Raw genomic sequence first — 16463 nt, forward strand, 5'->3', positions numbered from 1 at the left:
AAAGCCCAGAAATGGAAGATTCTGGAGTCTTGTTAAATATTATTTTTATATGTTTTGTTGTCAGTGGAGTCCATCATCCTGAGTTTCCATCGGTGCTGGACTGCCTCAATATCGAGAACCCGGTCATAGCAAACTGTCTGATTGACATGAGGAGCATTGAGAGCATTCTGGTCATCAGAGTAAGTCATCTACACTAATTATGATATTATGATATGCATTTTTAGGGCGACGCAGTGGCGCATTAGGTAGTGCTAATGGCTGGGTCAGTTGGTGTTTCTGTGTGGAGTTTGCATGTTCTCCCTGCGTTTGCGTGGGTTTCCTCCTGGTGCTCTGGTTTCCAACTGCAACTGCAACCCAACTCTGGGGAACACACGTACACTATGGACAATTTTAGCATACCCAATTCACCTGTACCACATGTTTTTGGACTTGTGGAGGAAACCGGAGCACCCAACATGCAAACTCCAGACACAAATGCCAACTGACCCAGCCGAGGCTCAAACCAGCGACCTTCTTGCTGTGAGGTGACAGCACTACCTACTGTGCCCCCGTGTTGCCTAAGTAATAAACAATAAAACATTCTAAATATGTTAGTATACAGTATAAAAGCATTTATAATAAATAAAAAATACAATTTTATATAAATAATATAAATTTTATAATTATTTATATATTTTTTTATTTATATCATAAAATGATTTGTTTTATAACAGGAAAAAGCTCGTGCCAGGAAGGTCATGCAGGGCTCAAGACCACCAAAGAATTGCCGCGAGGCCTTCACTGCAGATGGTGATCAGGTTTTCACCAATCGCTATTACACCCCTGAACATGAAGTTCTGGTCAAATATCTTGGTGGAGACCCAGAAGCAGAAATAAGGCAAGTGTAAACTTCACCTACATAAAGCAGCATCTGCCACTAGTATAGTTTTCCTGGAGTATATTAATGTCAAGCATTTTCCACATAAACACCAGACATGTATGAGGCTAATTCTGCTTGAATATACAGGACAGTTATAAAAAAAATTCAGACACCTATAAAGGGGACTTTTTGTTTTATAAGGGGTTTAAACCATAGAGACTGTAAAATATATGGACGTAGTATCCGTGACGTCACCTATAAGTTTCTAAAGAGCGCAAAAGAAGCCACAAGTATGCGCGGCCAACCGTCGCCAATTTGTTCGTGAGTCACCACACCCACGGCGGGATACCAAACAAGGGCAAAGAGGTGGAGAGTGAGCGGAGCTACAGACACCTGCTGGCATTTAGCTTGGACCTGGTTCAGACACACTTTACTTTGGGAGAACGCTTAATACGTTATCATCACCTGAGACTCGTTTGTATTCTGACCACTTGTTCTTGGTTGTATACTATATCAATAAAGTGTTTAGACTTTTAAAAACACACTGCTGTAATACATTGAGCCACTAAACATTGTTCTTATGACGTTTTTCAACAGGAGGAAAACACGAATTACTTCCAAACACTTCAGATATAGTCTGTGTTAGTTACTGTAAGACTATTGATGAAATCCAGCATAACACTGTATGACAACGTTTCAGATGACTGTTCTAGAGCCTACAGCTAATCAATCTGACAGATTCTGGAGTGCATTACAGCTCTAAATATAAATATAACCGATAAATGAAAACAAATACATGTATAGAGATGGTATATAAGTATATCTTTACTCACATGTGAAACGGAGCCCACTTGAATGTTTTGTGAGCACAATTAAGTGCTCTCAGCATTGCTTGCCATCTAATAATTGTTGGAAACAAGTCCAAAAGGCAGTTGACTGTGTAAAGCCACATAAAACAACACAGAAATACGATAAATCTGCCGAGTTCAGTGGCTAATCTGCAGGATTCAGCTGAGGTGACGTGACGGCAACCAACGAGACCTAGCTGTCACTCAAGTGGCCACGCCCTTAATTATGCAAACTTAATATAACTTAATATAAAGGAAACGGATGAGTTCACCCCCCTCACAGTTGTCATGAAGGGTAATATTAGCTGTATTAACCAAAATCTTTTTTTGTGCCAGGCTGTAAACACCTTTTTTTCTGCTGTAAAGTTGGCCATTCGAACAGTGGGCTCTATTGAAATTTGCTCTGTTTTGGAGCCAGGAGCGGCCAGGACTAGCGGAATTTCGGATGAATTGCAGTTTTAGTTGCTTCCGTATTGGCTTCCTGAGGGAGAGCGGGAGGTTGCCGCTTGGTTTAAACACAGTTGTGTGGCAGCAGTCTTTGAATATAACCAGCTAATGGGAAAAAATAAATTAATTAGAATTTTTTTTAATCAGACTTAATAAAAAACAGTCTACAGAAACACTTTGACATTCTCTCTTTGTACATGTCATCAGAAGGGGGAAAGCCCCGCCCATTAGTGACCATCTCTCCCTCATTAGCATAGGACGTCAGTCTTTTTTTTAATCTGCCACTATGCTGACACATAGGCATTTGTAGCTCCACCCTCTTTTAAAAACCACACATTCTCACTTTAATTTAAAGTGACAGTCACCAAAATGCCACAATTAGGATCAAAGCCTAAAAGGGTCAGTTCAAAGAGTTTCAAACATTTTCCACATGGTATTTTGAGCTGAAACTTCATATACATCCCTCTAGGCACATCAGAGATCATTTTATTTTAATTTCATCTTATAAATAATAATAAACTTTTCCTCCATTTTGACATACTGCTATTTTCTGGTGCTGCACAAACATGATTGGCTAGCATCCGCACTTGTCATTTGCATAAAGCAGATGTCCTCTTGACAGGTATTATTTGGTAGTTTGGTCTTTTAATCCACTAAGTTGGCAACCGTATACTTTGATTGGGAAATGGTTTGGATTTCCAGTTAGTAAAAACATTTACTAAACTCATAAGTGCAAAGTGTATAAAGTGACTCAATTATGTTTGAATATAATATATAACAGTTTACTTTATTCTTCTATCCTCATTTACACAAATAGACTATAGCAGGGGTCACCAACCCTGCTCCTGGAGAGCTGCCTTCATGCAGAATTCAGTTCAAACACACCTGAACCAATTCATTAGCACCCGAAGAAGCACTTGATAATTACAGACAGGTGTGTTTGGTCTGGGTTTGGTCAACTGAAATCTGCAGGAAGGTAGATCTCCAGTAAAAGGGTTGGTGACCCCTGGACCTTAGAGTCCTGCACTACTGAGGAATATCATTAACAATATCTAGTGTTTGAATACTTTTTGGCTTGACTATACGTGCTCCTCTGTCCTGATTTACAGTCTAGTGAACGGAGAGCTGGAGAACATTCAGGCTCAGCTTTTACGCTTCCAGCTTCACTCCTGCTCTGTGAAGGAGGACATTCAGCTCATGGAGGAGAAGTTGCGTAGTGTTATCATGGCCTGCAAAAAGAATCAGGTATTGAAATGCACAGGCTACACAATTAGCCTTTTTCACCTATCGTACACGTATAGTGTTTATAAGCAACAATGTGTGTATATTACCAGCTTTTAATGGTAAAAATGTATTTTGTTTACTTTTTATAATCACACTTGCAGGAACACTTTGATTGACATTCTCCCTTTGTATGTGTCATCAGGATGTCAGTCTTGTTTTTGAATCTGCCACTATGCTGACACAAAGGCATTTGTAGCTCCTCCCTCTTTTGAAAGGAGCAAAATCTCATTTGAATTTAAAGTGACAGTCACCAAAATGTCACAATTAGAATCAAAGCCTAAAACGGTCAGTTTCAAAAAGTTATATAACATTTTCCGTATGGTATTTTGAGCTGAAACTTCATATACATCCCTCTAGGCTCATCAAAGATAATTTTACATCTTGTAAAAAGCTGCAAAATAGGTCCTCTTCAAAGTTGATGGTGTAGTGCTGTTTTGTTTACAGCTATTACATTAGTGCTTTTCATAATCGCCACCTGCTGGCAGAGAATAAATATGTTTTTAGCCCCCAATTCGCATACTATACGCCTAAATAATATTAATAATAATAATAATTTTTTACATTTGAATAGTCACTCAAAGCGCTTTACACATTTTTGAGGGGAATTTCCTCATCCATCACCAGTGTGCAGCATCCACCTGGATGACACGATGGCAGCCATATTGCGCCAGACAAATTTGCTCAGGATGCCAGGGTTAAACCCCTTATCTTTTCAAAGGACATCCTGGGATTTTTAGTGTCTCATCCTAAAGACGGCACTCACTGAGCAGTATCCTCTTGTTAAGTGTGACATCACGCGAAGCGGCTTCCGGGTCCAATCGCTCTATTCATCTAAATGAGGAGACTCATGAAATATTAATAATAAATGTTTACAAAGCGATTTAATACTTTTGAAAATCAAGATCGCAGTATATATGTCCATGCTTAATATCCAATGGCCAGACAGTGATAACTTTTTTTTATAAATTGTTAAACTTTTGGTATTTGTTATGCAGCAAGCCCAGAGATTGTTGTGTACACTATGACTTTATATAACATTAACTTTAATGTGTGATATGAATAAAAAGTGATCATAAAATAATGATTTCTCAACTCAAATGAATGGTGGCTTGGACCCGGAAACAGTGTTACATACAGTTGAAGTCAGAATTATTAGCCCCCCTAAATTATTAGCACTCCTGTTTATTTTTTTACCAATTTCTGTTTAATGGAGGGAAGTTTGTTTCAGCGCATTTCTAAGCATAATAGTTTTAAAAACGTATTTCTAATAACGGATTTATTTTATCTTTGCCATGATGACAGTAAATAATATTTTACTTGATATTTTTCAAGACCCTTCTATACAGCTTAAAGTGACATTTAAAGGCTTAACTAGGTTAATAAGGTGAACTAGGCAGGTTAGGGTAATTGGGCAAGTTATTGTATAATGATGGTTTGTTCTGTAGATTGTTGAAAAAAAAATTAGCTTAAAGGGGCTAATAATTTTGTCCCAAAATTGGTTTTTAAAAAATTTAAAAACTTCTTTTAATCTAGCCAAAATAAAACAAATAAGACTTTTTCCAGAAGAGAAAAATATTATCTGACATACTGTGAAAATTTCCTTGCTCTGTTTAACATCATTTGGGAAATAAATAAAAAATTAATTCAAAAGGGGGCTAATAATTCTGACTTCAACTGTACGTCACCAACACGTTACCACTTAACAAGTGGATAGAGTACCCATCAATATACTGGGGTGTTAGGACCCACACAGACCGCAAGTTAAGCGCCCCCTGCTGGTCTTACTAACACCACTTATGTCAACAACCTAGCTTTCCCATGTGGTCTCCCATCCAGGTACAGACCAAGCACAGCCCTGCTTAGCTTTCAGTGGGCGATAGTGATGCGCGGATGGCGGTTATATCCGTGGGCGCTGCGGGTCGGGTAATAAAAACATACATTATGATTAATTGCGGGTGGGTTGCAGGTGGATGTTGCGGGACATGGCAGTGGACCAGCGGAAAAAAAAGCTGAGAGTGGGCTTTGCAGAATGGGAAGATGAGACGCTCAAAATAATGGATGAAGTGCAAGAGTAGCCTACTGTTCACAGTTTTAGTTAGAGGAGTCATCAGAGGAAAATCTGCTATGGTTCTAGAGAAACAAGATCGCTTATTTACACGACTGCAGCAGCTTGCGAGGAGAATCTTGTTCATTCCTACAACAAGTGGTACGAGAGAACGCTCATTCAGTGCAGCTGGCCGCATTTTGAAGGCGAGGCGGAATTGCCTGAATTGCCTTGTTCTGTTTTTGCACAGTGCAAAGAAAAGGGCCAAGTAAACATAACATAGCTGCCGTTTAGGCTGAAGTGGCACCGTTTTTGTTATCTTGTTCCTGTATCTGTAAAATCTGAAATGTATTATTTTTACTTTCTGTATCAATTTTGTTTTTATAATAAATGTTCATTTAAAAACGTTTAAGATTAACGTATTACTTTACTGTCAGAGATGTGCAGATTATAGCTCACTGAATCTTTTAATCTGTTTTTAGGAGAGTATAAATAAGGTTAAAGCTTCGATAACAGAACTTGAGAACATTGAGGAGGCGCAGGATGAGGACATCAGCTCTCTGGTGAGATTTATGAATTCGATTAAACAACAGTTATTTTGATCATTTTCATGATTGAATTGTGTGATTTGTTAAATGTACAGGAGGAAGAGGCTCAAGAGAACGAGCAGAAGATCGAATTGGAGAGGAGAATCGTGAAAGAGGCTGAAGATGAACTCCGAAAACATGAGAAAGGGCTCTTGGCTGTTAATCAGAAATTCAAAGATGTGAAAAGTAAAATGGAGAAACTGTCAGATGAGATGGAGCAGCTGAAGGTGAGAGATCACCACACCACACTTATATTAGTATTATTAAAACAGATGATATTTAATTCATATTTTGAAAATATTATATTTACGTTGTAGCTATTATTAGCTTGAGAGTTTAGTAAGTTACTTAAGTAAATCGTTACTATTTACATGATTAAAATAATACTTAAATTATTTTCATAATTACTTTGTCTGAACAGTTACCTAATTACTCAAATTAATTGAATTACTCAACTTAATGCTGCTTAAATCCATATAAATCAAAGGCATAGACAGTAAGCCTTTAAATTTGAGTCAAACAGGACTGTTTAGTTTGATTATTAACTTTTAAAAATTGTTTAAAGTTCAACTTTTAGATTAGCGACACCATATTTTTAAACAGATATTGACAAATAGCTTAATTGTTTCTGAAGCATGTGCAATTGTTAGACAAATCTAGCATTCTTCAGTTGAAAAATTAAGTTATGGAAAAAAAATTGTTTCGCCAAAATAACATTGGTTATGTAATAATAAATAATACTAAATAATAAATAATAAATAATACCAGATATTATCATATTATCATAAATGATTTACTCAATTTATTTAGTGAAGTTTATAGATAACTAATTACAAAAGGATCACGTGCATTTGATTGACCACAGCAGGTCCCACATTAGCAATCACGATTCACCGGATGAATTTGAATATGTATAAATAGCCGGATTTTGTCATGTTAACCAACTTCATTTAGAAGAATCCCCCCAATCCACCACTACTCTTTGCCCTCTTTCTTAACTAAGTACCGGGGAGCTCACGAGACCTACCTGAGCTCAGACTCCTCTCTCTCCCAATGATGTTCCGAGCTCAGGGCTCTCTCCTAGGACAGCAGGCCAAACTCACTCATAGGGTGCTTTCACACCTGTGAATCGGTTCAGTTGTTCCGAAACAGAGATTACAATTGTTACATTGTTGCTCTTTGCTCTTGGAGCGGTTCGCTTTCACACTGCAAAGTTTCTAATCGGACCAAAAGAGCTAAAACAAGTCACGTGCGAGTAAACTCTCCTCACATTGGTCAGAGTGTCAGGGTTTATTTTGCAGCGTCCCGCTAAAAATGTCAGGAGAGGTGGTGGTTTGGTGGTGATTGACAGGGTGCGCACGCACTACGTGTCTGAGGAGAGACGCGGTGGGGAGGGGTGAGAAAGGTGCGCGACGATGCCTATTTGAGGACCGGGAGGGAGACGCGAGATTACCGGGAGATCATCACTTGTTTGCGGGCATCCGGAGACTCGCGAAACTTCCCGCCCTACTCATAATTCTCTCTTCATATAGCCGTAAGCCTATTACATATCCATAAAACACTGTGATATAACCGCGCTCGGATCGGATCGCTTTCTCACTGCAATCGATCTGCTCCAGGGTTCGTTTCAATCGAGCCGAGACCACCTCATTCAAGCGATCTCGGAGCGATTACTTTGGCGCGGAACAGAGCGCGATTGCCCTGATCACATATGCCAAACAAACCGTGCTAACTGGGCAAACGAGATACGTTCCGAAACAAAAGTGTAGGTGTGAAAGCACCCTTACTTATCAATCATCAGCTAAGTGTGAACTCTTGAATGTGCAACTGTGCTGTTAAATTTAGCCTTTTTAGTTGAAAAATAGAATTATTCTGCCTAAAACATTTTGTATTACAAAAAATACAATTGATCTGCTTCTCTGAATTGGCTTATACAGAACTGTTTGGTTTATGTGCAGAATTTAGGCCAGAAACATAATTAACTGTAATTAATAATGAAAAATAATCGCTTTACCTTTTTATTTTAGCAGAAAAGTAATTTAATTACAGTAACTAGTTACTTAGCGTTTACGTTATTAAGTTGGATGAGACGTAACATTCAGTAAGTCTCTAATGGTGCTGGGTGAAAATGAGAACACACAACTGCTGGATAAGTGAAACAAATATGAACTATTTATTAAACAGAGCATATCAAACTATGAAAATAGGAATTTAGAATGTAATTTTAAATAACTGAATTAAACGAAAAAAAAAAATGATATAACAAAACGATCAAACTAAACCCAAACCCACTAAACTAACTAACCAAAGAAAAATGCAGAAACAAAACTGTAATCTTCAGCGCGACACTTAATTAAACTACTTACCTACTCCAAATGATTATTACAAATGTGGCAACTCCTCCATAAACTGACTAACACAAAGAAACTATGCTTCTCAAAATTACTAGATTTCTCCTAAAATGCACACTGCTAGCCATTAGCAAAACAAGAGCTTATTTGATAATCCAATTCTCATAAAGATCGTTCAACTTCTCAAGAAATACTATATTGAGCTGCACAGGTTTATCTAATAAATAGATCACTTAATCAAAAGAGACTTAACAACAACAGCAACCGCAACAAAACTATACAGACACAAATGAACAGGCTAGCTAACTAATTACACCAAACACAGACTAACTTTAGGTAATCATATACCGAAGTATCACCATATACATATGAAAGTTAATTATTCATTCAATTATATTATATTATTATATAGAAATATAATATTGAACACTCGAATATCAATGTTTTTTTCTGCATTTACTAGGTATTAAAGGTATTTAAATAGTACATTTTTGTTAATATTCTTATATTTTTTGTTCCAAATTTCAAGTAAATTAATTTAAAATGTTTATTTTATTACTTTTTTGTATTAATTAACAGTTGGAAAAAAGTAACAAATGTTTTCATTAAGGTTGCAAGTCAGGATTTTCTAACTAAATATTGCTTTCTTAAATCTTTTGAAGTGTAAACATTTGTAAAATATGTAAACAAATTCTATAATAATTTGTTTATTATGAAATTTGTAAAAATATAATACATTTAATATATTATTTTGTAATTATAAAAATATACTGCATAAATGTCTGAAAACAGCTCCATTTTTTGTTATTCTGACCAACTTGTGCGACGTTTCATTATACTGTAATTTAGAAGAAATGTTATCTGTAGTTTGCAGAATATTTTAAGATTTTCCTTAACAGGAGGAGCAAGTGAAGGCAGAAACTGTTTGCAACAAACTTGATCAAACCATGAAGACCTTGGAGAAGAAACTCAAGGATCATCAGAACAACATTCAGAGCATGAAAGAAGATTTGTCCCTCCAAGAGGAAGACTTGCGGGTATTCACTCCATTGCTTTTCTAACATTTAATTGCATATTTAAAATCAGCTGTCATAAGAGAATGTGTGCATATGCACTCAAGCGACTCTCTGCTTGCTGAGTGGTGTGTAAATGCTCTGTGTGTGCAGGATTGTGAAGCCAAAGCCCGAGAGCTGTGTCCTGAGCGCCAGCAGGTTGATCAGAGTCCCAGAAGCATTGATGTGGAGATCACACGCCTGCGACAGAAAATCAAAACGCAAGAGAACAGTCACGGCGATAAGGAGCAAATTATCCGGTATTTCTGCAGCTATTAGCTTTCATTCATTAGCCTCTTTCACACGGTAATACCGGAGAAATTACCTGAATGACTTTATGGTAAATTCAAAAATACACTGTTTACAAACAGCAGAATTCCCAAGATGATCTCGCTGCAGTCTGTAAGGGTGCTCTCACACTTGGTTCAATTGCCTGGACCGTACCAAAGTTCGATTGTCCCCCCTAGCCACCATCTCGGTTGGTTTGTGTTCACACTGTCTTTTTTCCTTCTGACACAACTCATCGAGCTGCTGTTTTGTTTGCGGCTGTTGCTAGGTGACCGTCACAAAAGCAAAGCGCCAAAATGGAAGATGTCCGCAAAAATATTATAACCATCCAGAACATCTCACAGTGTCTGCAGAAGCTGTTTTTGGAGGAGACAAGCAGACATCACTGTGTTTGCCCTGGCTCATTCCCGTTGGCACCAAAGTACGATATGTGACATACAGACACACACACACACAGACACACACACACACACACACGAATGAACGTTATGAAAATGATAGTTTGTTGGACAGTTGGGGGTTCACTTCCATTATGTGGCTGTTGCTAGGTGATAGTCACGGAAGCAAAGTGCCAAAATGAAAAGACGTCCGCACATCCTGGTCGATTTGCTTTTACTGAATCTTTTAATTTTGGACATACAGAAAGCGACTCACATCTATCTGCCGTAAAACACCATAAACATTCAGAACATCACACAGTGTCTGCAGAAGCTGCTTTTGGAGGAGACAAGCAGACATCACTGTGTATCACTGTGTTTGCCCTGGCTTATTCCCGCGCGTCACCAAGGTACGAAACGTGACCCACACACACACACACACTCAAACAAACGTTATGAAAATGATAGTTTGTTGTACAGTCGGTGGTTTACTTCTGTTATTTAGTACGATTGCCTTTACATCAGAAGTGAACCGTTCCAGCGTTTGCATGAACCGTACTCCAGACCACCTTTTTAAGGCGTACTCGGGTTTGGTTCACGGGTGCGCACCCGAGTTCAGAAGACATGTTCACACTAGCTAAACGTACCGTACTATGATGTCAAGCGAACCTGGGTGTGGGCCAAAAGAGCTAATGTGAAAGCACCCTAACACGATGAGTTACTGGACCAGGTCCAATACGTAGTGGACATTGTAACGCCGACTAAGGTAACACCCATACTACTGTGAGGGATGGGTTTAGGGTTGGTGCAGGTGTAGACAATCGTGCACTATGTAGAGGACCTGGTCTACTACGTCATTAAGCTGCGGGCTGCAGTGAGGACTGTCTCAGAACTCCTGGTAATGTTACAACTTCCCATTTGTGGAAATAGCTGGAACTAATTTTCTGGTATATATATATAATATATGAAGAGTTTAGATGCCAAAACCACTCAAAAAAGTGCTGTCTGAAATTTTCATCTAAAATAAGCATATATTATATATACAGTTGAGGTTACAATTATTAGCACCCCTGTTTATTTCTGTTTAATGGAGGGAAGATTGTTTCAGCACATTTGTAATCATAATAGTTTTAATAACTCATTTCTAATAACTGATTTAATTTATCTAAGCCATGATGACAGTAATTAATATTTGACTAGATATTTTTCAAGACACTTCTATACAGCTTAAAGTGACATTTAAAGGCTTAACTGGGTTAATAAGGTGAACTAGGCAGGTTAGGGTAATGAGACAAGTTATTGTTTAACGATGGTTTGTTCAGTAGACTACCGAAAAAAAAAATAGCTTAAAGGGGCTAATAATATTGTCCCAAAAATGGTGTTTAAAAAAGAAAAAACTGCTCTTATTCTAACCGAAATAAAACAAATAAGACTTTCTCCAGAAGAAAAAATATTATCAGACATACTGTGAAAATTTCCTTGCTCTGTTAAAAACCATTTGGGAAATATTTAAAAAAGAAAAAAAAATCAAAAGGGGGTTAATAATTCTGACTTCAACTTTATTTATTTATTGTTATCAATAAATAGTGCAATTTTCCTTTTAAAAAATACTTTTATTTTATTTATTTGCTATTAATTTTAGAATTAAAAAAGCATACAATTACATGAAAAGGCAGTAATACCAAAAGCTTCAAAAGTTTCAAGTAAATTATCAAGTTTTGTTCTTCTGGTTTGGCCGCCTTTTCATATATAGAATTGTACTTTTTGTTTGTTGAGATTGATGTGCTTTCGAAAAATATTACTTACTTAAAAGCATATAAAATGCATGTAAAGCCTGATTGATTCACTTTTATTTTGAAAATCTATTATTTTTCAGGGAGTACGCGGAGGCTCACAGTAATTACAAAAGCAAATCCAGCCAGCTGAGGGACCTCAGGAAGTTTATCGACCGTCTCGACAACATCATGATTGACCGCCAGGACCGATACAAAACACTGCGAAAGTAACTTACTCAGGCTTCAGCAGTGGTATGTAAAAGATGGCCACTTTTGTCGTTTTTATGTTGACGAGTTTGTTGCTTTTTCAGGTCGCTTTCTGTAAGGTGCAAGCTGTACTTCAACAACTTCATGATCCAGCTGCACTGCTGTGGCTCTATGATGTTTGACCACAACAATGAAACGCTGTCCATTTCTGTAAGTTACATTTGGCCATCTTGATCAATTTATTCAAATGATTCTTTAAAAATTATTCTCCCTCCTGTAAATCTGTTTTTCTTTTCAAATATTTCTCAAATGATGTTTAACCGAGCACGGAATTTTTCACAGTATTACCTATAGTATTTTTTCTTCTAAAGAAAGTCTTATTTGTTTTATTTTGGCTGGAATAAAAGTTTTTAAAGTTTGCGCGCGCAGATTCCGTGTGGGCCTACTTATAACACACAATTAAACACATATTTTGCAAACTGCAGAAAACAAGGCAGCAATTTTAATTACACTTACATGCTATGATCCGGAGGGAGAAGAAACTTGTCTAGATGAACTGTAACAGTTGCTGACAAAGTCCTTGGCAAAGCCTGACAAAATTCTAATACTAATAGTCTCTGCTGCTCCTTCCTCTTATAGCAAATGGCTAGCGAATCCCGCGTTGCAGCGTAGGTTATTGTATCAAACATCAGAAAGAAATGACAGGAACAAACTCAGCACTAGGTTGGCTATACTGCGGTGTTGTTGTGAAAATAAACTTTAACCCTTTATTCCCCACAACCGAATCTCCATCTGTCAGTGATCATCATCTTCGCGTCACGATCAGTCCCATGATACCCCGCGCTCGCGCTAGTGTCTAAAGAGAAATGCGCATTCATGTGGATGTGGATGTGGAACTACATATTTGGTGATGTACCGTATCAACATCAACGCGTTCAATCAAAATATCCGAACCCAACTTGATTCATTCATTCGACTCTGAGTCGACATTTAGTTAAAGAATCAAGTTTTAAACAAGGCGCAATTTCAGATTTAAACCTAAGCTGGATGTTTTCATTCACTTAGTGCTGTTACACACTGCATGGAAGGTCATTTTCAAAAACCCATAATAGGGGATCTTTAAGGGGGCTAATAATATTGACCTTAAAATAGTCATTCATTCATTTTCTTGTCGGCTTAGTCCCTTTATTTATCCGGGGTCGCCACAGCGGAATGAACCGCCAACTTATCCAGCAAGTTTTTACGCAGCGGATGCCCTTCCAGCCACAACCTTTCTCTGGGAAACATCCACACACACTCATTCACACACACACACTAGGGACAATTTAGCCTACCCAATTCACCTGTACCGCATGTCTTTGGACTGTGGGGGAAACCGGAGCACCTGGAGGAAACCCACGCCAACACGGGGAAAACATGCAAACTCCACACAGAAATGCCAACTGACCCAGCCGAGGCTCAAACCAACGACCTTCTGCTTCTCCTTTTTGCTGTGAGGCGACAGCGCTACCCACTGCAGCACCACGTTGCCCATATCAATTACAGTTGAAGGCAAAATAATTAGAAAAGAGAACATGCAAACTCCACACAGCATCGCCAACTGAGCCGAGGCTCGAACCAGCAACCCAGCGACCTTCTTGCTGTGAGGCGAACGTGCTACCCAAAGTAAACAAACAAGTAAAGTAAACAAATAAGACTTTCTCCAGAAGAAAAAATATTATCGGAAATACTGAGAACAATTCCTTGCTCCCTTAAATATCACTTGAGAAATGGGGCTAATAATTTTAACATCAACTGCATATTTATATTGTGTTTTTTTAGTCCTGATTGTTACTGTGTTTTTCTCAGGTGAAGCCGCCTGGTCAGGAGATGAACAGCGTCAGTGACATGCGCTCTCTCTCGGGCGGTGAACGCTCCTTCTCCACCGTCTGCTTTATTCTGGCACTCTGGGAAATCACAGAGTCTCCTTTCCGCTGCCTGGACGAGTTTGATGTTTACATGGTATGATCTCTCATGTGATGATTTCCAGGACATCCAGGCGTATGCTGAGCATTAGTGCTTCATATGTAAATGAAGGTCTGGTAAAGTTTGTTTTGTGTGTTGCATTTTTTAAGGACATGCACAATCGCAGCATTTCAATGAACATGCTTGTGGCACTTTCCGAGCGTCAACATCTGCGGCAGTTCATCTTCATCACCCCTCAGTCTATCAGGTAGGACAGCAAATGGTGTTATCAGAGTTCCTACTCCTCTTGAAAGCACTTGAATTTCAGACATATGGATTCAAGGCTTTAAAAAACAAACATAAGTGCTTGAATTAAATTAGTTTTCGGTGTTTTTTCAACAATTGTTACACTGATGTCGTAAACAGAATGAAAATTATAAACAAGAAAATGTAAATATTTTATATTAATTCAATTCAAGTTTGTTTGTGTTTAGTGTTTGTCACATTGATTATTACTTCAAAGCAGCTTTACAAAAGGTGCACAGAAAAGTTAGTTAGCATAATTCTATCTAGTTTTGAACTGAGAGAGCGTGTCTGAGCCTCGGACATTATCAGGAAGGCTGTTCCAGAGTTTAGGAGCCATATATGAGAAGGCTCGACCTCCATTAGTGGACTTTGCTATTCTTACTACAAGAAGTCCTGAGTTTTGAGATCTTAAAGAGCACAGAGTTTACCCCTTTTTTATGATTTAAAATTACTATTAAGGTTGTTCTGAGTGTGCCAGTTTAGGTTCAGTTCAACACACAGTTCAGATGTTTTTATTATAATGTGTTCAAAAGTGTTATTTTGGGGGCGTTTACACAGTATGCTGTATAAGGGGCGTGTAGCTTCACATGAAAATTAGTTTAAAATTCCCGCCCAACGTAACAAGGGAGCGGAGCCAAGAGCTCGCCCGCTCTGTGTTTGAGTACAAGCAGGCAGACAGAGACGCTGCATGAGAAGATGAGCATTCAGCCTCGGCCACAGACCAAGCAGAGGGTACACAATCATTTGTGTCTTTGTATATTTTCTCAGCCAACTGTGTGCAAGTGTTGAGCTTGTACACAGACTAATTACCACGCACACTGAATTACCTTTAACTGAGGCACCGGATGACCGCCCCGCTGAGAGCCACAACATGGCACACCAGACATGGACATTTGCATGTTCAGATGGCACTCTGTGGTAGAGATCAGCGCGGGACTAAATATTGAATCCCGCCAGGTTCTTGCCCGAATTTGACCGCTCCCGCTCATATTCAGCATGTGCTGTCCCACTACCCGCCGCGCCCAACGAGCGGGGGGAGAACAAAACCGTAAACCACCCTATAACAAGCTGTCTGTGTAAGCGCACACACATAAGCACGCTCTTTCTCTCTCTCTCTCTCTCACACACATACACACACAGACAGCAGCACAAAGGTGTCTCTCTCTCTCTCTCTCTCTCTCTCACACACACACAAACACACACACACAGCAACAAAGCGACACCATGTGAGGCAAAGGCGCCCGCACTTTCCAACTGCACCTAGTTAAGATCACACTCACAGGGAGCTTCTGTGACCTCGAGAAATGCAAACGGCTGAAGTTTAAAGTAGACGCAATGAAAAGTACACATGTTTGCAAACCTACCGATTGCTAAAATTGTGTTGAGCCCAATGAGCCTTACATCTAAAAATAGAGCAAGTGTGTTCCTCTAGCGACACCGCTTTGACTCACACGCTGAAAATGGCGGACGTGAAACGACAAACTGAGGATATGGTGACACCCACCTGTCAATCAATATTGGTGGGCGGGGGGATCGCACTCCTACGTAAAGTTGCGGTCGATCTAAAAACCGCTCCAATTGGTCCACTGTTTTTATGTTGTTAAATTAAAAAAAAAAAAGGACTGTGTGTTTATATCACCCCAATATGACAGTCTATACACTATATTTATACACATGTCTGTCCAGACAACTTGAAAAGTAGATTTTTCACCATAGGTGCCCTTTAAAGAGCAGTTTGGATTGTAGCGAGACAGAAGGTTTGTTAGATAAACAGGAGCTAGACTATTTAAAGCTTTATAGGTAAGAAGCATTCTATAATCAATACGGAACTTAACAGGCAGCCAGTGTAAAGAAGATACATGTACCCATACCAGAACTATGACAAATAATGCACATTTTATAAATATTTTGCATTTGAATATTACCAATTTAGAATTTAATAACTTTTATTAAAGTTCTTTGAACATGACTAGGGTGACATGATGGCTCAGTGGTTAGTGTGTTTTTTAAAGTGCTGTGTTTGATTTTCTTTTTTATGTACAAGATTGTGCCGTCAAACTATTGTATAAACGCAATATCGCACTTGTAGAAGTG

The 16463-nt window shown here is 38.5% G+C and overlaps 1 protein-coding gene across 11 annotated transcripts in view; it reads left to right on the forward strand.

Moving 5' to 3' along the window:
- The window catches only part of smc6 (structural maintenance of chromosomes 6), an 87322-nt gene that overhangs the window by 21928 nt on the left and 48931 nt on the right, over positions 1–16463 (forward strand). For all 11 annotated transcript variants that reach the window (XR_015512883.1, XR_015512884.1, XM_087289883.1 and 8 more), the window contains 11 exons: positions 65–179; positions 714–877; positions 3264–3399; positions 5965–6045; positions 6126–6296; positions 9320–9457; positions 9587–9732; positions 12014–12139; positions 12224–12329; positions 13968–14120; positions 14234–14331. Coding sequence is in view for 9 of the 11 variants with exons in the window: in XM_087289883.1 (XP_087146009.1) it covers positions 65–179; positions 714–877; positions 3264–3399; positions 5965–6045; positions 6126–6296; positions 9320–9457; positions 9587–9732; positions 12014–12139; positions 12224–12329; positions 13968–14120; positions 14234–14331 (1434 nt within the window). In the remaining 2 variants the exon portion in view is untranslated. The remainder of the gene's footprint in view (positions 1–64; positions 180–713; positions 878–3263; positions 3400–5964; positions 6046–6125; positions 6297–9319; positions 9458–9586; positions 9733–12013; positions 12140–12223; positions 12330–13967; positions 14121–14233; positions 14332–16463) is intronic.

This window comes from Danio rerio, chromosome 17 (genome assembly GCF_052040795.2).
Source record: "Danio rerio strain M-AB ecotype USA chromosome 17, GRCz13ab, whole genome shotgun sequence".
NCBI lineage: Eukaryota > Metazoa > Chordata > Actinopteri > Cypriniformes > Danionidae > Danio > Danio rerio.